This window comes from Copadichromis virginalis, linkage group LG22 (genome assembly GCF_057382275.1).
Source record: "Copadichromis virginalis isolate Kocher_CV1m ecotype Utaka linkage group LG22, C_Virginalis_male_GT1.1, whole genome shotgun sequence".
Taxonomy (NCBI): domain Eukaryota; kingdom Metazoa; phylum Chordata; class Actinopteri; order Cichliformes; family Cichlidae; genus Copadichromis; species Copadichromis virginalis.
In genome coordinates this window covers 18325951-18348747 of record NC_140638.1, presented here as the reverse complement: position 1 = coordinate 18348747, position 22797 = coordinate 18325951, and the positions used below count along the sequence as shown (strand labels likewise).

Here is a 22797-nt window from a genome sequence, read left to right as displayed (position 1 = left end):
AAAGGTTTAGAGGTAAGTCGGGTGTGATTTTGTGTTTTTATAAAAATTACAACGTGTAATTTTACAGTAGAGTTAGCAAAAGTCCGAAGAGCTAGCTTTAACATGGGTGAATGCTAGCAGTTAGCTAAGTTTTAAACAAAGAAAGGTACAAATGTGGACTATTTAGACTGTTGGTGGAATGTTCAACGTCTGTCTGCCCGCCCGCCGTATTCCAGTGTTTTATCAATAAATAGTCAGTAACCGTGTACAACAATGTAAAAAAATCAATAATTTCTCAAAACATGCTAGTATGTAAATATAGCTATTAACAAAAATGTTTTCTAAGCAAAATTTATCGCATCTAACTTGTTCAAAGGGATTTTAAACAATGGTGGAAACATGCTGGTCGGTATCCTCTTCGTCCGCATGGTTACTTGTTGCTTTCTGTTCCATTTGCCCGAACTGAACTTGGTAAAAGAGCTTTTGTCCATTTAGCACCCTCGGCCTGGAACAAACTGCAGAAGGAATGGAAAATGACTGAATTCATTTCATTAAGTGATTTTAAATCTAAACTACGAATCCTTGAGGCCAAGTCCATAACATGCAACTGTTTCAATTAGATTGATTGTCATTTTAACTGACTTTTTATTTTATTTGAATTTTATTGAATTTTATTTTTATTTTATTTGTATTCTTTCACTTATTGTTGCATGTGTGTTGTTGCTGCCTGTGTTTGAGTAATTTCTGTAACTGTGAGACATCTGCTGCTGCCTATCTTGGCCAGGTCTCCCTTGAAAAAGAGGTTTTTAATCTCAATGGGATCTTCCTGGTTAAATAAAGGTTAATAAATAAATAAAGTACACATTTGTACCATTTCACCTACTTAGTGGGATTTGGGATTTTCGAATATGAGAGCTGTAAGCTCTGTGCAGGGACACTGTCTGCAACCCAAGAATTGTTAAGATGATTGGGGAAACAGCTAATGATTTTTTTTGTCTCTAAATCTGATTATTATTATTTTCTGTACTAACTGATTAATCAATCTGTTTATTAGCTTTAGAATTTTTTGTTCAAGGGTTAAAGCACTTTACATTTATCTCCAGTCTGTGTCTTTAAACATGTCAAAAGTTTAAATCCTCAATGTAAAATGTCATTCTTTTGTCTATTCTGCTCTTTTCATTTCCAGTTGTGTGATGAGGTTGATTTAATGCATCCCTGCCAAGACAACATCTGTCGCCGCTTTAGCAAAAACTTCACTGCTGTTCTTCAAATGACCAAGGATTTGCCACTGAAGAAGGTCTACATGGAGGCAAGAGAGAATGCACTGGCTGAAGACATTACAGGTGCTAATTTGACCTCATACAAATAGTAAATTTTGTGATAATTCATTTGCTCTCTCTTCCAAAGATAATTGATGTACCATAGTGTCATGTGAAGAGCATGTTAATGGGAATTTGCATGCTATCAAAATCTAATGAAGTGCATTTGCATCTGTATGACCTAGGAATTGACTTCAAGGGGGCACTTCTCTTGCCATCCATCTTCAAGGAGAAGATAGAAGATTTCATCATCCTTGGAGAGGTAAATGCATGATGCAATGCATAGCCTTTGGCCACAAGTTTCATTCTCGGTGTTTTGTTGGCATGGAGCTGAATTCAGCTGCGGTTCAGCATCACAGCTAAGCTAATGTAGGGGAAACACTGCTGTTAATCCACAGTGCTGCTGTGCTCTTGGGTTTTGTCTGGTGTTTATATAGATAGATAGACCTTTATTGTCCCCTTAGGGAAATTCTTCTTCACAGGTACTGTCACTGTCAGGGGTGATTGCTTTTGCCCTTGAATATTATGTCAAACTTTAGCAGCTTATCAAACACTACCACAACAGTCATTGGTCAAGAAGCTTTTTGTTTGGAGTAGGGGCCATGTTTACAGGTTATCAGAATAGACAGTTTTGTTTTGCAGCAAATAAAGAAGGTAATTTGAGGAATCTGTTGAAAATCCACTTGGCACATATTGCTTAAACATACTGTATACTAATGTTTTTCTTCCTCTTCTGCAGAATACTCCCACGAGTCCATACCCAACCATTCGAATGAAGGATAAGAGTTGGACAACTGCCCTCTTAAGACAGTGTCGCTGTGTTGTAACAGTTGAAGGAGTGGATGTTTGCTCGTGCCGCTCGCTGGATGAGGCCTACATCTCAGCATTCTCCACCTTCTTCGTGTTCAACATGACCTACCCTGCATACTTCAAGAAAACACTTGTCTTTCTTCAGAACTGCATTGTCAACATAGGAGACCAGGGAGACAAACCCCTGCCAGTAAGTGTCACCAGGGTACTTAACCAACTCTATTAAATATGCCCCCACCCAAGTGTCACTATCTTATTCACTACCCAAGGCTGATTTTGATGTATGGTCCTCTTCGCCCTTTGTGGTGTATGGGATATGAAAGCAAGCATCAATATTTCAAAAATCTAGCGAGTAAATGCAAAAACTTTGTAAACATCACTGCAACTCTTAACAATCGTCATCAAATGAAACAGTGCTGGGAGTTTTCTTCAGATAAGTTGCTTGTTGACTTTGAACATTCACTCAGCACAAGTGTCAGTGTGCCATTTTCATCTCTGCCAGGTGACTTACAGAATGCTCTGGAAATGAACAAAAGTTTTACAGATGTGCATTTTCAGGATAAAGTGCTTCAGTGTGTGTCTGCTATATCTGTCAGCAGTGTCAAATATGAACTTGAGGATGTTTTTGTAGTTGGCCATGTACACACTAAAGCCATACCTATATTCCTTAAAATCAAGTATATTTTGAATGTTGATACTTGTTGGGTATTGTGTGGGAAACTGTTACTTCCTTGCACTTATGAATGTCATTTCCATGCTTACCAAGTGGCAGTTGACAATGACTGGATCCTGTTCAATCCAGGAAATGAATTAGACTTTCAAGCTCTAGACACGTATTTAGTTGATGATAGGCTGTTTGTGTCTTTGAGGTATTCTGTGTGACGTGATTGCAAGCACATTTTCCATTGTGTTCAGGTGTTTAATGTCTTTATGTGATTGTTTACTTTTTCTTTTTTTTTTTTTTTTAAATGAATGTATTTTTCTTGACATGTCCTATGGCAATATACGAATGTAATCAAGGATGTATTTCTGTGGTTGTTTAAATGCTTTGATGTGATTGTATTATCGAAAATAAATGGTTAAATAACCAAATATTTTGGACTATTGGGGGTACATTTTTGTCTCTTTAGGTACGAAATAGGTTGTCGCTGGGGGGGTACCCTCATAGGTACCCTATTGTACCCTTTTCAAGGGAACATTTCTGTACTATAGTTTCAAGGTACATTTATGTCTTAGGAAAGTACATGATTGTACTTCAGATGGTACAATTTCATAAGGTACAAAAATGTACCAAGCCTAAAGGGTACAGAAATGTCCTTCAAAAAGGAACACCCCCAGCGACAAGCATTTGTACCCTTTTTGGTACACTTTGGTACCCCTATTTCTGAGAGTCTAGGCAGAATGTGTTTTGTCCATATACAGTGGGGCAAAAAAGTATTTAGTCAGCCACCGATTGTGCAAGTTCCCCCACTTAAAATGATGACAGAGGTCAGTAATTTGCACCAGAGGTACACTTCAACTGTGAGAGACAGAATGTGAAAAAAAAATCCATGAATTCACATGGTAGGATTTGTAAAGAATTTATTCGTAAATTAGGGTGGAAAATAAGTATTTGGTCACCTCAAACAAGGAAAATCTCTGGCTCTCACAGACCTGTAACGTCTTCTGTAAGAAGCTTTTCTGTCCCCCACTCGTTACCTGTATGAATGACACCTGTTTGAACTCATCATCTGTATAAAAGACACCTGTCCACAGCCTCAAACAGTCAGACTCCAAACTCCGCCATGGCCAAGACCAAAGAGCTTTGGAAGGACACCAGGAAAAGTATTGTAGACCTGCACCAGACTGGGAAGAGTGAATCTACAATAGGCAAGCAGCTTGGTGTGAAAAAATCAACTGTGGGAGCAATCATCAGAAAATGGAAGACATACAAGACCACTGATAATCTCCCTCGATCTGGGGCTCCACGCAAGATCTCATCCCGTGGGGTCAAAATGATCATGAGAACGGTGAGCAAAGATCCCAGAACCACACGGGGGGACCTGGTGAATGACCTGCAGAGAGCTGGGACCAAAGTAACAAAGGTCACCATCAGTAACACACTACAACGGCAGGGAATCAAATCCCGCAGTGCCAGACGTGTTCCGCTGCTGAAGCCAGTGCATGTCCAGGCCCGTCTGAAGTTTGCCAGAGAGCACATGGATGATACAGCAGAGGATTGGGAGAATGTCATGTGGTCAGATGAAACCAAAGTAGAACTTTTTGGTATAAACTCAACTCGTCGTGTTTGGAGGAAGAAGAATACTGAGTTGCATCCCAAGAACACCATACCTACTGTGAAGCATGGGGGTGGAAACATCATGCTATGGGGCTGTTTTTCTGCCAAGGGGACAGGACGACTGATCCGTGTTAAGGACAGAATGAATGGGGCCATGTATCGTGAGATTTTGAGCCAAAACCTCCTTCCATCAGTGAGAACTTTGAAGATGAAACGAGGCTGGGTCTTCCAACATGACAATGATCCAAAACACACCGCCCAGGGAACAAAGGCGTGGCTCCGTAAGAAGCATTTGAAAGTCCTGGAGTGGCCTAGCCAGTGTCCAGACCTCAACCCCATAGAAAATCTGTGGCGGGAGTTGAAAGTCCGTGTTGCTCGGCGACAGCCCCAAAACATCACTGCTCTCGAGAAGATCTGCATGGAGGAATGGGCCAAAATACCAGCTACTGTGTGTGCAAACCTGGTAAAGACCTATAGTAAACGTTTGACCTCTGTTATTGCCAACAAAGGTTATGTTACAAAGTATTGAGTTGTATTTTTGTTATTGACCAAATACTTATTTTCCACCCTGATTTACGAATAAATTCTTTACAAATCCTACCATGTGAATTCATGGATTTTTTTTTTCACATTCTGTCTCTCACAGTTGAAGTGTACCTCTGGTGCAAATTACTGACCTCTGTCATCATTTTAGGTGGGGGAACTTGCACAATCGGTGGCTGACTAAATACTTTTTTGCCCCACTGTAGCGTATATTGTTCAATTTTCCCACATCTTTTTGTTCTCCTTTATGTTGTCACTCTACTTGAATTCTGCAGTAGTGATGAACAAACCTCAAAAAGCCACTGACAGCATAATACACTCAAAGCACTTTCCAAAACCCAGCTTTTCTTTAAAATCAATCATCTGCCTCAAATCACCCTCCAATGTTTTTCCCATCAACTTCGTGGCCAACTATTTGTCATTCTCTCATGGAAAACCCTACACCTTATAACACGACAGACAGAACTGAGTAGAAGACAGGGGGACATACACAGGAGAGTTGTGTGAGTATTTAAACAGAGCCGATGGAACAATAGCGTGGCGTCCAGCGCACCGCTCTTTACCCTCTACACCTTTATTTGGCAAACGCAAAATAGAGAGGGAGACAGTAAGTGGTTTAAGATGTGCCTGGTAAATCGTAAAAAGAGTATATATCTGTGTGTGTGTGTGTGTGTGTGTGTGTGTGTGTGTGTGTGTGTGTGTGTGTGTGTGGGAGAGAAAGCTAGTGGATTTTGGGTTGAGAAAAATTCATGTTTAAATGTTGTTTCTTTCAATCTGTGAGTGCATTTTTGTGTGTTTGAAAGTCTGTTTGTGTCTATCTGAGTATACCAACATATGTGTTTGTTTCTGCCCACGCGCATGCTTGTGTGTATGTGGGAAAGCAAGGGAGCAGCCTACATTGTGTAGGCTCTGCACCAGCTGTGTGGGCCATGTGGAGGAGGATGTATCAGGGGGTCATGCGCTGGCAGCTGGCAGGGAGGAAGGGAGTCCGGTGCTGTGCCTAGAGGCCCAGACATTAGGAGTTGCACTACGCACTGCTCAGAGTTGTGTGTGTGTGTGTACATGTGTGTCAGAAAAAAGTTTTAGCATGAAAACGAGCGGGGCTGTTGCAGTGCAAGTGTTTATTAAATCAGATAAGCGCGTTAACACATTAACACCGAGGAAAACACACACACACACACACACACACACACTGCCACCTCATAAGAAACCCTCTCTGTTGAGGGTTGTCCTCAGGAGTCAGTGCAGACACCCAGCATGCACACACTGTGCTGAGTTTGCGGCTAAGGGAGTCATTAACACCTTCGCTGGGTGTCTGGTTTTCCTCTGACACCGCTGATGGTTTTGACCTCTGGAGTGGAGAGGTCACACAAAAGTCGCGTGCGTTGCTTCCAGGAACCAAAAACATCACCGCAACTCACAGAGGAATATCAGACTAAGCGATTCTGATGTGATGCTCACCGATTTAGATTATTTAAGGGATAATATAGGTTTATTGTGTGCTGTGATTACATTTGTGTAGTTTTTGGCTATGGTAAAATGAACAGTCACAGAAGCACCAAAAATAAAGAATTTATTGTTATAACTGAAAGAACGAGTGTCTGAACAATTCAATTCAACTGCGTAGCCAGAAATGCTAGGCCCTGTTTTGTAACTTTTTTGCTTCTAGTGAATAGGCACGCAGGAATCAGGAAAACTGTTAAAAGTATTTCCAAGTTTGGTTAGAAATGTGGGTAAACTTTGGTAGTTTATTTTTCTTATCTGCCTTTAAAAAAAAAAGGTTTCAAACTCATTTTCTCACTGCTTGTGTTTTTCTTGTTCAAGTCTGTTCGTGCAGATGTTTCTAGGTCTCTGCAAAGATTTTGATTAGTAAAACATTATCATTACAGATAAGAGTAACGGCTAACACTGTGAATGCAAGTTGTGAATACAAGCTGGAACAACTTGGAATTTAACTATCCCATTAAGGACCCGACGCTTAGTAAGAAACAGTTTGTCAAAGCTGTGAAAGCAAACCACAGCTCCAACCGGTCGTGGCAAACAGCCACCCTCTCAGAGCCTGATTTGGCTTGAGGTTTCTTCCTGTTAAAAGGGAGACTGTGTTTTTTCTCTCCTTACTATTGCCAAATGCTTAGTCTCAGGGGATTGTTGGATCACGGAGTTTCTAGCTATAATATCATGGTTTCTTTACCATACCGTATAGGGTGGCTGTGTCGCTGAAATGAGAATTGTTGTAAATACTTTAAAAAAGGGATAAAACTGTATTGCACAACTATTTTCATTGTAAACCAATTTGCAGAGAACAGCTGGTCCAATTAACACTGACTTTATTAAAAAAAGAAAAACTAAGGAGAATGTTCTGTAACCTCAAAAATTAAAGCCTATTCCAATCAAACTACCTCTAATCATCATTGTCAGAGACTCCCTGAGGTGAATGTAATGTGTCTCACTGGCTGATAAAGCTTCTGTACGCTGGGACGTCTAGAAATACTCCGCAACATCTGTGAAGCTACTCGAGGTCCTAGTGTTTCACTCCGCTCCCAGCTAAAGCAAACAAGGGGAAACATATTGGGAAGGAATTAGGGACAGATTTGAGACAGGCTGTATTGTTAAGCCTTCAACAGTGACATGTCTGTTTCGGTCAACGTCTACAGACTGCCTGACCTGGCAACGGCTTTATGAACTTATGTCTCAGCCAAAATTTGTGAAGCAAGGATTGGCAAGGTTATGCACATTAAAAATGGAAACTTTTGTCCAGAAAACTAATACAGGAAGTTTTTGAAAAAAATGAGAAATTATTGAAATTTTAAATAAAACTACATAGCAACATTTTGAGACTTAACTTTTACTTTGCGTACAGCAAGTGTGGCTCACACCAACCACCACATTCAAATACAAGGCATCACCACTACCCAGTCCTCTTGCTTCGAAATAGCACACAAATGCACACGAGCAAAGCCGCGCAGTCCACCAGACAGACGAACACCCGCTCATTTGTTTCATTTGAGAGCAGAAAAACTGAACAGACGCCGGCTTCTCCTTTCGGCACGGTGCCGGCCGTGGTGGCAGTAGCAGGGGTTGGCGGCAGCACGCTCATCATTCCACAAAACCCCAGCCAGATGTCCCAGAGCCTGGAAGGCAGGTGGGCTGGAGCCCCCCCCCTCTGCCGCACCGCGATGATGCTGGCAGCTCTTCAGACCTGCTGGGTATAACCTTTAATTCACATGCTTTTCCTGGCACGGTGGGCTGAGGGGCTGCCATCTGCCTGGCCTGTTGTGGTGTGAAGAGAGAGAGAGAGTGAGAGGAAATGAGAGGAGGAGGGAGAGTGGAAGTGTATCTGTTTGTATGAGAGTTGCGGTGGCACACTGGATGACTGAGCTGCCCAGGAGCCACCTCACAGGATACTGTTCTGGTGGTCCATCAGCAGACCCACACACACATATATACACATAAAATCACAGAGTTAGAGTGCGTTCATAAAATCCTCCTTACTCAGTGCTTACTAATGCTTATGTTTAATCAAGATCGCACATGCTGACACACAAAGCAGTTTCCCGACTAAATGTGAACAGCTTAAACTACGTCCTAATAAAGACTTAGCGGGGTGTTCTGTCAAACGTCAACACCTTGCACAGATGCTCACCAGATGCAGCGATTTCTACTTGATCCAAAGGCAACCCTGATTATTTACAGTATCCGCTTTCATCTGTTTGCTAACAGACATATTGCTTTTCAGTGCTTTCTGTCATGAAGGAAGGGCAGAGCTGTGTGACTTAGAACAGATGTCATTGATAATCCTGAGCATAATGAAACCCAGCTGACCCGTAAGTCATGATACAGTCAACAAACATGGTGACAGTCACTGAGGAGGTGAGCAGAAGAACCACATCCCTCGGATCATACATGCCAGGAACAGTCATATTACAATATTGGGAATTATTGCCAGACTGAGTGAACTGATAAAATCTTTGAAAGTTTGGAGAAGCAGTTTGAACGTGTCTTTATCTTAAGTTGTGGGGGTAAGTCTCACTTGCTGTTTTATGTTTTCACATGACATGATAGGGGGTTGCTTTTCCTGTGGTTGAAAAAGAATGTGTATTAAAATGCTGAAAATTAAAATATAGAAAATGAAGAACACTATCAAGCAGTCTGAAAGACTCGAGTTTAATATAGGCAGAAGTTTTTCAGATGCCATGGCAGTGCTGCTTGTTTTGGGATTCTCCATGACGAAGGAGCGCACCCTGAACCTGATCACCATGAAGAGCAGCTCTGAGTTTTCATTATGCTGGAGGAGCACTATTAACCCTTTAAAAACGAACTATTTTAGTTAGCACTGTAACCACGTAAACTAGCGCAATTATTGTTTTTGCATACGAAACCGGAGGAGTTGTACTTACATCTTATGCCATCAGCTTGTCCTCGGTCACGGTTTCCTTCCACATATAGCTTTGCAAAAACTGCATAAAAAGCACTTGCAGCAACAAAAAAAATAATATTCCAGAAACACGCTTTGCCGATCTGATCAGCTGTTCGTAACACTTCCTATGTTGGAATAGACATCAGCGCGAACTATCGCATGTCCGCCATGACCTGCCCGAAACCGGAAGTGACATAATTTTCGCGGAAATGTAGTTGTTTTTTTGTTTTTTTTACCATCAAGGCCTTATAAGCCTATACTGGTGTTTTTAAAAATTATGTTTTACTTTATGACTTTCTGTGTCATTTCTGGGATGCTTAGAAGTCATATTGCACTGCTGGAAATAGTTTATTTTGATGCAAATGCTGTTTTCTTTGCAGATTTGCATTATACGATTGTTTTTCATTTTTTCTGCAGTATATAAAAATTACTGTATTTCAAAAATAAAACTATGAAGACACTCAAAATAAATTTCCTGTGGTGGGAAACTATTTTGTGCAACTTTTTGTACTTACAGTGTTGAGGGATAAGCCTTTTAAATTTCTCTAACTAGAAATATATGTTAAAAAAACAAAAACGATTTTCTATTTTTTTGTAGGTTATTGCACTTTTTTGCAATTTATGTAATTACTATGCACTTAATGCATACATATTATTAAAATTTGGGCTATAATGGTTGTATTGATGTATAGCAACTTGAAATGCTCCCAAAAATGGCACTACAGCATGTAAAAATATAATATAAGCTCTGACGGACTTGGTTCTAGGTCTTAAAGGGTTAAAAAGCTTTGCAAGTCATTCATTTAATACTTGAGCACTTTTAAACACAGCAGAGAAAAGTTGAACTTAAAGAATGAACTAAAGACATGCAAATGCCTTTTATGGTGTTAACAACTGTTTGTGAATCCCTGTGAAATAATAGCTATTGTTTTGTGATAATCTTATTGATGTTATTTTAATTGATTTCGATATTTCAGCGAAATATCAGAATATTAAAATTGCGTTATCACTGAGTCTCTTTCTCTCATCAATGCCTCGAGACTCGAGACTCTGGTTCTACTTACATTCCTGTATTCTGTAAACCTCACATAGGTTGTGTTTGCGTCTTGCAATAAATATTTGTATGTTTGTGTCACGTTGTTCTTTGTGTGTTTCCCTTTTCTGCTGTAAGGATAGAGGAGACTTTAATTTTTGAGTCTTGAGGTGCTTCCAGTTACAATTATAATTGCTTCATACGCCACAACTTGGCCACATTTTAGATGTGGTCACAATAATTAACAACAAGTCCTGAGTTCCCTCCTGGTACTCCAGCTTCCTCCCACAGTCCAAAGACATGCAGTTAGTGGGGTTAGTTTAACTGGTGATTCTAAATCACCCATAGATGTGGATGTGATTGTGAGTTTTCTGCCATCCCATGCCCTGCAACCCTGAACTGGATTCTCAGAAAAAAACGGATGGATGGAGCAAGTATTTATAAAACCAACAGTAATCACTACAAAAATACACAACTGATAATTAGTGCATACCTAATGTGCATAAGTCATTATACTACATATAAATGTGCATCTATATATTTTAGAGAGAATTTACCTAGTTGAACCATTAGCAGCTCCTAAATAATGATGTAATACTTTATTCAGAAATGGTTAAAGTCTCATTTATTAAGTATGAAAACTTATTAATTGAGAACAAAGCATTTACAACTCTGTTTATAAGTCAAATACTAATGTATACTAATGTAGGCGCAGTGCTTTATAAATGATGTATGACGTATTCCCTAATACCTCAGTAATGCCTGAAAGCATATAGTTATTATAAAATATAACCAAAATGAATATCTAAAATATTACTGGGTAAAATAAAATGACATAAAATGTAACTTAGAGATTCGATTTTACAAATTCTCGACATTAACATTACTTACACATGCCTCTTCATACTACTCTCTTTATTACGTGCAGCACGGGAGATAAAAAATTTTTTTAAAAAGTGATTGTGCCGGAGTAGCAGAGAGTGGAAAAGAGAGAAAAACAGAGTGAATGTCTTCATTTAATTCCTTTGAGTTAAATGAAGTGAAAGAATGATAAAGGCAAAGTGAGAGAGGGGGAGTCAGAGTCGGACGGAGGGAGCAGAAGATGGATGATAAGCAGCGTGCGGCGCATGTGAAAGATAATGAATAGAAAGAAAATTTCCAGAAATAGAAGAAGAGGAAGAAGTAGAGAAAATGGAACGAAGAGTGAGAAAGAGAGAGAGGGGTGCTGCAGAGAGGCAGCCACAGGCCTGCTGTGTGGTGCATGGCGGAGACTCATCATTCAGCTAATTATGATCAGGCTTTTCCCTGCAGGCACAGCAGTGCTGGAAATGGAAAGTCTTTGTTCTCGCACACCCCAATGGAAGCGATGGGGCATGGCGCCATGCAGATGAGATGTGTGTACACACACGTATACACGTATACAGACACACACATACAAACACAAGCAAGCATGCAGCCTCATTAACACTACATGCACGCACTGTGCTTACTCCCACACACACATTCTTGTGTACATACACACACACACACACAATCACTATTCACACCACGCTTCTCTCTTAATGCATGTTGCCAGCCATTTATACATTCCCCCCTCACACAAATACACACCTCATGATCATGCAGTGCCCCACAAAAAAGCACACACACAAACACACACAGCGTACACGTAAACAAACAGTATCCGAATCACAGAGAACGCATTGGAACATTATGATGATACCATCAATTAAGTTTGCACCTACTGAGCCAAGTTATCCATCTCTATTATAGAATACGAGCCTCCTTTAGAAAGACCAGTGGGGTATTCAATTAGAAAAGTGAAGAAAACAATGGAGTTACATCCAACAAGGATTAAAGAGACTCTAAAAAAGTAAATTTGAGCTTTTCATTAATTACTGGGGCTTTTGTGCCAAGTAAGAGCAATTAGGACAAACGCAAGCACACAATATTGCCGAGCAGATTTGTGGGGTCAGATATCAAACCAAATTATCCATAATGACAACAACTACCTGTCAGAACCACGCTGTGACGTTCATGGCTACTGAGCAGCACTTTTTAATTAAAATTCATGGGTATTTCAAACACTTCATTACAAGAAGGGAAATGATTGCTTTATTAATAAAGAAAGCAAAATTGAAACCCTGCCAAGAAATTGGCATTGGACCTAATGCATAAGCACCCTGCTTAATCCAAATATTTTATGAGGATTTCAAAGGCCTAATCAAATCTGCAGCAACTTCCATTCATAGAATTTTCTTCAGAGCATGGATATTATTTTAAATATGATGCAAATCTAAACACAGGTATGAAATGTGATCAAATATTTGTCATTTGAGGAAGGCATATATTTCACATTGGCAGTTAAACGCATGCTCAGGTGTTCATAGTGAACACGACTGCACACCCTCGTAGAACAAGCAGATGAAAACCGTGCTGACTGTTGCACAAAACAATTATCTGACTTGACACATGTAGAAAATATAAAGACTGTGCACAGAAGATTTAAGTTTCAGTCTAGACAGAGAAACAGGTGTGTGTGTGTGTGTGTGTGTGTGTGTGTGTGTGTGTGTATAAATACACACATATACATATACACATACATATACAGTATATTCTAAAAAGGTTTTGGCACTCCTGTATTTCAAAATAAATCCCTGGGTTATGTCATGACAACAAGCAGATAATTTACAATAGATAGACTTGAGCTTCTTTGATTGTTTTAGCTTCATGATTGGTATTTAAAAGTACTATTTGAGGTTCACTTTTAATCTGACAATTACAGTAAAACTACAACATCTGATTCCTTCCTTCCTACTTTGCTAAATTGACTTCCAAACTTAAGTTCACTTGGAAATTCTTTGGTTCTGGTATATTTTGTCTAAGAATGAGCCAGAAGATCTCATGAAGCACAGCTGCTTTCTTGCTCCTGAATAATTGGTCCATTGAGTCCTCTCCTTATCTGAAATATTTCGGAGACTGACTTTTCTCTCTATGAGTGTGTGAAACAAAGAGCAGGCAATAATTATGGTTCATGTTCCTTGTGGAGTTACTCTCAGGTGATTCGCCCACTTTGTAAGCAGCACTTTGTCTCCTCTTTGCAGCCATCAGGTGCTTCAGCGCTGTCCAGCAAAAACACTACAGAGCCTACGCTTATACTGAAATCCTTTCAAGTAGCAACTACAGAAGTAACTGCGGGAATATTCTGCATTAAAGAAAATTATTGGGTAGTGTAGCTGATACTCATTTCTAAAGAAAAAGATGTCAGGGGGAAAAAAAGGATAGACTCACGCACCAGATGCATGCTGAAGAAGCAAAGTGCTTAACAAATTATCCAAAAGGAAAATGATGGATCTGGAAATACTTGGAATAATATAGGCCAAGCCAGAGGGAAATAGCTACAGAAGCGTAGTGATTAACTACATTTTGAAGTGTGGAAAGCAATAACTAGGTCTACACTATTTAGAGAGTCTGATAAACAGCATATCACCAAAATAACCATACAATGAGGAAGAGGACAAAGGTCATGTGTCAGACAGAAATATCTCTGCAGTGATCTCACAGGAACATGGATCCTTTAAAATGATTTATGATTGAAATGATTTGTTTTGTGCGCAATGGTGTGAATACTTTGCGTGGATGTTGAGTTCCTTCAGAAAACTGAATGACATTTATCCAACATTAAATAAATAAAAAATAAATAAAAACATCTGTTTGCCTCTTTCAAATCATTTGCGACTAGACAAAGTGTGGAACATACTCAGATAATGATTTCATGCTTTTTCCAAGAGGAAACGTGCCGATATCTTACAGTTTCAGTGTCTCTAAACCCCCCCAAAATGCATGTATTGTTGTGATTTCATGCCGGGTATTGTTACTGGACATATTTTTTCATGAAGTCTAGCATTACAGCCCCCTGGCAGCCAGGGAAGATCTCTTGGCATGGCTCTTCAGCACTCTCCGACTCCCCTCTCTTGTTTACTGCACAAACACATCTGCCTTTCACGCATAAGTGGCTCCTCAGAGCTGTGCAGCGGTAAATGATATCCCCCTGCTCCCAGATAGAGGTGTGTATCTCAGAATAATGTCCCCAAAGCTGAGAAGACTTGGGAAAAAAAAAACAATAAAACGAAATAAAAAACCCAGGTTGTTTTAATGAGCTGCTTATTATTGTTTGGGTGCCTTGTGTGTGCGTGTTTGTGCCTAGTTAATACAGGCACATGCATGTACAGTATATAGCTCTTTTTTTAAGTATATTTGAGGAATTAGTACTTTTCATTAATTGGTTGTTTTTGGTGTTTTTGTTGTGTTGGTGAGTGTCCGCAGTGAATAGAAAAGGATAAATGGATTGAGTTTATTCCAAACAAGCCCTGTACTTTCTTTTTGTGTAGATTTTAGATTGGGAAAAATGGTGTCACCTTCTGTTGTATGGAATGTAAATAAAAAAAAATATCTCCAAACTAACAAATCAAAACAAAACAAAACAACACAAAGCAAAACAAACAAGAACTAAAATAATGTCAAGATGAATATTATCGAGAATGGTTAATAGGACTGTAAGCAACCAGGTTTATCTTCTCTTTGACAAACTAGGAGAGCTTCACATTTTCACTTTAGTAATTGTGCTAATGTGTTTTATTTTCTGTGAATGAGATTTCATGAGCGCTTTTTGATGTTTGATGTGGGCTGATGTTGTAGGGTTTATGTTTTTGTTTTACTGCTTAAATGCTATTATTTCTTGCCTAAGTGTAGATGTCTCTGCATCTTTGGTTTTCCATTATTGTCTATAAATGCCATCAACCTGCGAGGGACCACAGATGAAAAGTGCTCATGTTGATTAATGTGCTTTGGCCCTTTTTAAAGGAAATAAACATTCAGTTTGGTCTCCATCTAGCTTTTGCTGTACACATCAGCCGGACTCTGTAAAACTGTCACTGGATAAGGTTGCCTTTACAAAATCATTATTAAATCAAAATATGGAAATATGCCAATTCTTATGTCTTCACACTCAAAGCCTTATTTTTAAAATACGTTTTTGCAAAATACAGTAAATGGAGCAGTATGTACTTAGCCAAAATGGCCATTAAAATAGAGTCAGAGACAAGAACTTGAATTAAATTATGTAATTTCTTCTTCTTCTTCTTTTTTTTTTTTTTTTAAATCTTATGGAAAATAATTGATCCGTCTGGCAGCTATCCATTTCCTTTGACTGAGTATCTCATTTAGCTCTCCTTTCATATTTGTAATCACCATATATGCCCATGGTAAAGTCTTAGTGCCAAGCTTTTGCACACTTTGCACTTCCTATTTGACAGACTTGCTTCCACTCAGATGAGTCTCCTTGATTGTTGACTTACTTGCTTACAGTATGCATTAACATATCTTCCATGTCTAAATGTCAAATACAGTTTCATACCTACTTCTTTAGCTCATTGTTTCTTTAACAATGTCTTACACTCATCAACAAACAATAACAACTAGAGATGGACCGATCCGATATTACGTATCGGTATCGGTCCGATACTGACCTAAATTACTGGATCGGATATCGGAGAAAAATAAAAAATGTAATCCGATCCATTAAACATCACGAAAGCACCTCACAAAACTTGCAACACGCCGTAACTCACCTCAGAACGTATGCATCACGTGATAGAGCAGATAGCATGTGGAGCTTCGCTAGCAACCTGGCATTTCATCTCCGACAAAGTTATCCCCGAGAGAAGTAAAGCAAGTGTGTAAGTCCATCTCTGAATGTTTGTAAAGCATTCCCACGTTAAGCTTAACAAGCGACTGCCTCTCGCTCTCCGGCTGCTACTTCAATCGTGAAACTGCTTAAATCAGCTGATCAGCTTTTCTGTCGCGAGTCTGTCTCTCGTTTGTTTTTGGTCCACTTTGCGCCAGAAAGAGGAAACCAGCGGCTGAACAACAGCAGCACGTTTAAGCTTGATAAGCTGTTGTTAGAATGTATTTAATATTACTTTCTACTCCAGGATCTTTTTCTACGTAGCTGACGCTGGTAACTGTGCAGGGGCGGATCTAGCAAAGTTTAGCCAGGGGGGCCGATAGGGCATTAACAGGGAAAAGGGGGCACAAAGACATACTTTTCTTTCTTATTCTCATTTAAAATGTCTAGCTTTTAATAAATAATTATCTGACACCCAAAGTTTTAATTTGATGTAAAATGAATAGAAGTCAATTACTGTATATAGTGACTATTAAGTCTAATATATATACCCTAGTAAGCTATAGTACTTTTTACTTTGGGAAGGTACCATCTGTGCAGTCTGCAATTTTGTTGAAGAAAGATGTTGAATCTATTTAATATTTCTTGAAAAATAATTGATTTCTGTGCATTTTTTTTCACACTGCATCAAATTAAGGTTGATTATGTCGATTAAGCATCATGAGGTGGCGCGTGAGGGGTGGTTCCCTATTTTTTATTTATTTAATTTTGTTGTTGCTGGGAGTTGGAACCCTATTAGTTAGGTTGCTTAATATTTACGCTAAGTACTCTTTAAAATACCAGAATAGGGAGGATGGTGTAGGTCTAAGTTTATTAGATTGATCAGTATTGCTGAACTATGAAATATTTTTTTTGTATACAGGTATAACAGAATAGCTTTAGTGTAGTTGTTGTTTTAAACTTGAGTATGAACTTGCAGACTTGCAAAATGCAGCAAGATAGTTTAAAAAACAGTTTTGTTGATTAAAAAACACTATATCGGATTCATATCGGTATCGGCAGATATCCAAATTTATGATATCGGTATCGGACATAAAAAAGTGGTATCGTGCCATCTCTAATAACAACTGCTTAAGGACTAATCACAAGAGTAAACTTGTGTATACTGAATAAACTATTCAAACAAATGCTGCAAACATGTTGTGCAGCAACCTTATAAGTCTGAAAAGAACAAAAACAACTAGAAATGAGCCTCGCTCTGAGATTATCAGTCACTTCAGTATGTCAGAGAACTGGCATGCTGGGAAAAGCTGTCACTGCGGTGAACTAGTGGGTTTGAGGTTACGATGGCCTGATCAGACCGCACTCTTATTCCTGGTGGAGACAGCCAGAAACAAGCAGAGAGTTGTGGCGTGCCAAAATGTAAGTCAACAACCTTACTAACCAGATAGTCAGTTAAGTAACCGACCTCAGCCAGTCAGCCAGCCAGTGCAGCCGAGCGTTTCCTTCATGCTGCCAGCTGTCTGTTTTTTTCCCAGTAGCTACAATGTGGGATTGTTTACAGCTCTTTTTATAGTCCAGTGAATAAGCCCTTATTTTCTCCCAATCTACCCCTGCTGGGAGAGCCAGCCCAGACAGTGGGAAGTAGCCCTGGGAAGTCATAATTATATTTGGCAATGTGTGCAGAACCACACGCGCTCACACGCGCTCACAAATACACACACACTAAGAAGACAGAAAAGTGTTTAAACGTCATCGCTCACGCTTATATAAAAATCCCTGTAAAAAAAACAAAAAAAAACAAGGCGGTGTGTGCTTGTCTACAGATACACATCAACACATATGGGACACAGCAAACGCAGCGCCATTCCTGCCCTCACAGAAAAGCCAGCATGCGCATCCATAAAAGACCTGAGACACCTCCGCAGAGTTAGAGCGGCGCTTGAACTCACCTCCCTCTCTGCCTGAAACATATGTTTAACAAGTACTCTGGCTCATTTGGCTGACTCTCTCAGACATGAGGGGACAGTGAACGATCATTTAGTGTATGATGACTGCATATGTATTGCCTGATTTGGCTTGTTTCCTTTGTATAAACCAATATGCTTCACATAGCACAAGAAAAGCAATTACAGAGAGTTAGTTTGTCAATGTTAAATTTAAGTGAAATACATATTTGATTGCATTTGTTGTATGTGAAACAGTGATTATGAATTACATACCAAAGTACAATGAATTTGGCTTTCATTCAGTTAAAGTCATCTTACCCGCAGAACAACCCTAAGTTTTTTGTCCCAGCTGCTATTGAAACCCACACTCACCAGCCACTTTTAGTCATTTGCTGAAGTTCAACCTGAGCATCAGAATGGATGAAGATTGGTGATTTAAGTGATTCTGAACATGCAGTATAGGTTTCTGAGTATTTCAGAAAATGCTGACCCAATCATCCCTGGAGTTGACAGAGAATGGTCCAAAAACGGAGAAAATATCCAGCGAGAGACAGTTTGCTGGGTGAAAATGCCTTGCTGATGCCAAGGGTCAAAGGTGGCCCTACCACAAGCTGATAGGATGGCAACAGAAACCATTTATTGCAATCAAGGTATGCAGAAGGGCATTTCTCTGCATGCAACATATCAATCTTTAAAGCAAATGGACTACAGCAGCAGAAGACCACACGCACTGTCACTTCTATCAGCTACGAATAAGAAACTGTGGCTACAGTTCTCATTAGTCTTAATTTCTGCTGAGACATTTGGATGTCAGGGTCAGAATTTGGTGCAAACAACATGAAAGAATGGACCCATCCTGCCTTGTATCAATGGTTCAAGCTCCTGGTGGTCTAATGATGTGAGGGATATTTTCTTCAGACACTTTGGGTCACTTAGTACCAGCAAGGCATTGTTTTAACATCAGTCTGTCAGAATATTGTTGCTCACCACGTCCATCCCTTTTTGACCACAGTGTAACAATTTCTAATGGCTCCTTCAAGCAGGATAGCAAGCCATGCCACAAAGTTAAAATCACAAACTGGTTTCTTGAACTTAACAATGAGTTCTCTGCACACTATAAACTTCACAGTCACCAGATAGATCTTCTTTGGGCAGTGGAGCATGATTGGAGGAATATGTCCGTGACCTTGTTGAATCTGTGGCACGAAGAATTAAAAAAGCTCTGAAAGTAAAATGGGTCCAACCCACCATCAGCAAGGTGTACCTAATAAAGCTGCTGATTGCATTTTAAAATAGGCAATATTTAGTGTCTGCATGAAAAACTATAGATTGGATTTGTTCCTTTTTCATGGAAGGGAAATTGGTAACTGGCATCCAGGAAAACAGAGCGTCATGTTTTAATTTATAAAAAATTATTATTCCAGCCCACACTATGATTTTGCCTTAGTTAACCCAAACAAGTGCAACTCTAAATAAATAGCATGTTAAGACTTGCACCCGTGCCTCCCGGTCCACAGTCAGCTGTAAATTCCTGTCCACTTCTATCGTATCTCTAGCCCACATGTTGCAGCTGTTGTGCAGTGTAACACTACTTCAGCACAGGGAAGAAAGTTTTACTCGGAGTAATTTCAAGATGCTCTTTCCATACTACGCCTAAAAGTTGATCATTTTTGGGTGGTAACAATGTATAAGTAAGTACAGTTATTACAACCAATAATGTGGCTATTGACGGCTGGGCCTGTGTGTTCCCACTGAATCCATGTTACTGCGGCTGCAGATTAAACTGATTTGTAAGAAGAAGTACTTTGGGTGTCAGATTCTTAAATGAGGGTCACGGCAAAATGGGAACAGTGGGTGAAATCATTTTGCCTGTTCCTCCAGCAGCAGTTCCAGGGGTCCTTTTAAGTGCTTTTTGTGTCTGTGCAACATGTGTGAATACGCCATAATCCATTACTCTCACAACTGCAATTCAGCCTTTCAGAGTAGCAACGTTAAATGAGATGAATAGGCCATCACTTGCGCCTCAGAACATTTGTAACAGAGTGCCGTACACAGCCCCTGCTGAAAATTGTACTCAACTGCACATGGGAAGAACTACTTTATATTCTCTCTTTATATCTTTCTTTCCTTCATTTGCACTTGTATTTTTTAACAAAGGCGCTATGGTTAATGTTAAACCATGGTAGGTAAAATAGTAGAGGCAACAAATGCAGAGAATCCTTTCATATTCAGCTGATGTTTTCACGACACAATACCTATGGGTGGAGGATGAATTGGATCATAGCTCTGCCAAGAAACTATTGGAGCACCGCAGGAAACCCTTTTATCTGTGAGTGATTCTCAGATTTTGTTATCATAGCAACATCTTCCTCTAAAGTCTGAGTTAACATGAACAAGCCAGCTTAATTTATTTGTTTCTTGCACTTTCTACATTTCTGTAGCAGGTCATGGCAAAGGGAAAAAAAGCAAGTATAAGTGGCCATCATTACCACAGTGTGCTTTATGGATTAAAATGGAAACTGTTATGAATTGTATAACCAGCACTGTCTTATATAGAGCGTATTAGACTGAGATATAAATAACAATGAAAATGTTCAGATTTCAGTAATGATTGGTTGAATTCCCTGAGCCAGCCAGCCAACTATTTGCCTGATTCTCCTTCATCACTTGCCATGTTTGTCAGTTTGCATTATTCAGCCAAAAAAGGGTAAAGCTAATTGATATCCAGTGTTGATCAGATTTGTATTGCCTGGGTACATGAAAAAGTATTTTCCTGATTTATTTATTTTTGCACATTTGTCTCATTTTCATGTTTGAGATCATCAAATGAATTTTAATATTAGAGAATACAGAATGCATTTTTTCAATTGATTATTTCATATTAAAATCAATCTGACTCAGTGGAAAAAGTAATTTTCCTCCTTAATATCATGAAACTCAGAATTTTTGGAAAGTTGGCTTTAGTTTCACGAGCCACACCCAGGCCTGATTACTATCGGATCTGTTGAATCAAGAAATCACCTAAATAGAACCCCTCTGACAAAGTAAAGTGAAGACACCAACAGCTGTGAAACAAAGTCACTGACATTTGTCAGTCTGGAAAGGGTTACAAAGCCATTTCTAAGACTTTTAGACTCCAGTGAACCACATTATGAGCCATTATCCACAAATGGAGAATACTTGGAGCAGTGGTGAATCTTCCCATGAGTGTCCAGCCTACCAAAATTACTAGAAGAGTGACGACTGATCCAGGGCCAAGATTCCTTCACAGCCATGTGAAAGACTAATTACCAGTCATCACATACACTAGATTGCAGTTCTTGCTACCAAGGGTGGCACAACCAGTTATTAGGTTCAGGGATATACTTTTTCACTCAGTACGTTTAGATAACTTTTTCCTTTAATAAATGTGTTTAGTCGGGTTATCTTTTTCTAATACTAGAATTTGTTTGATGATCTGAAAAATGATCTGAAATATGCAAAGACATAAGAAATTGTTTTAACAGCATTGTGTCTGTAAGGGAAAAACAAAAATTGCTTTTTTATGTGCAGCTTGTCTTTTTTTTTTAAATTATTTTAAATGCACTAGTGCCTTTAATTATTTAAAAATCACAGTTCAGAATAACTGTAAATATCTTACATTGTGTTTAAGTAAGCCTGCAAAACCTGCAAATCAGCAGTGCATGCTCAGTACACAATTCCTCAGTTTTTTCAGGTATTTGTAGGTGTTTGGAGCTTCCTGTGTCATTATCATGACACTGCAACAACAAAATATCTTTAATAGAGATTTTATTGCCACTAAAACAAATAAAAGTTGTATCAAATCTGCTTATTAAAACTGTTAAACAAAGAGATTGTAGTTATAAACTGACAAACTGACAAAAAGAGTCAAAATGAAAGCCAAATAAAATATGAGGTGTATGAGTGAGTGAGGAGGGACATGGTGCGTGGGAGATGGGAGAGCTGTATGCACTCACCCCAGGCTTGTGGGTGAGTCAGGGGGCAAGTATGCCGAGGATGCTCCCTGATTCACCCTGGTACTGTCTTGTGTCGAGGTCTGGGATCCGTCTGGCTCACCCCCCATGTTACACTATCTGCTGTTGAAGGAGGAGAGGTTGGGTCAGGGTTAGCTGTGTGTGGTTGGAGGTATGGCATATCTTTGTGTATGTTAGGGCAGTTTTAGTATCAGACATAAAAAGGGTGGGGGTAGGTTAAAGTGAATTTTTTTTTAAAGGCAGTAAACTCTAGTTTATGCTTTCTGTGCACATTAAGGTTAAAGGGACAGGAAAGGGATAGCAACAGACATCCAGAAAGAAAAGCACCACGAGTGTCTTGATTATTAAGTCACATTAGGCAGAAACATATAAGTGCACACACAGAGGAGTAGCTACATGTACTACAACTATTTGAAACTAACCTTTGGGTGGTTGAAGGGAAACATGAATTCTCAGCTCCAGCCTGCAAACCCACAATGAAAACTTTTATCACATTAATTTGAAAAAGAATGCCAATCCACGGTTATTTCGCTGCAGTCTGTGGATAAGTAATTTACTTTGTACTTTTAAGTGAAAACAAGAGATTAGTGGAGAAAATGCATATATATTCATGACTGCAAAATGTTCTTTGATTTAAAGAAGCATGTCATGAGAGGGTTAAGCACTATCAGGTTCTCTTTTGAAATAAACGGCCTGCACACAAGAGACAAGAAACTGTGTACATCTTTTCATTTCTTTAAAATTTGAAGAGTTATTCCCTTTTGTGATTGCCCTTCTTCTTGATCTTA

General features: G+C 39.3%; 1 protein-coding gene and 1 long non-coding RNA gene across 2 annotated transcripts; one reads left to right on the top strand and one right to left on the bottom strand.

The window, feature by feature from the left end:
- The first annotated feature begins 379 nt into the window (after positions 1 to 379).
- Positions 380 to 3491, top strand: LOC146683182 (uncharacterized). Its single transcript, XM_085446681.1, has 3 exons — positions 380 to 1322; positions 1484 to 1560; positions 2038 to 3491. The coding sequence occupies exons 1-3, from the start codon at positions 1127 to 1129 to the stop codon at positions 2332 to 2334; spliced, it is 570 nt and encodes a 189-aa protein (XP_085302807.1). The 5' UTR covers positions 380 to 1126; the 3' UTR covers positions 2335 to 3491.
- Positions 3492 to 7592: 4101 nt separating this feature from the next.
- On the bottom strand, positions 7593 to 22497 carry LOC146683181 (uncharacterized). The gene is made up of 3 exons (XR_014917564.1): positions 22432 to 22497; positions 21992 to 22111; positions 7593 to 8199 (listed from the first exon to the last, which is right to left on the bottom strand). It is a non-coding gene; the product is annotated as an uncharacterized LOC146683181 (long non-coding RNA).
- Between the last annotated feature and the right edge of the window lie 300 nt (positions 22498 to 22797).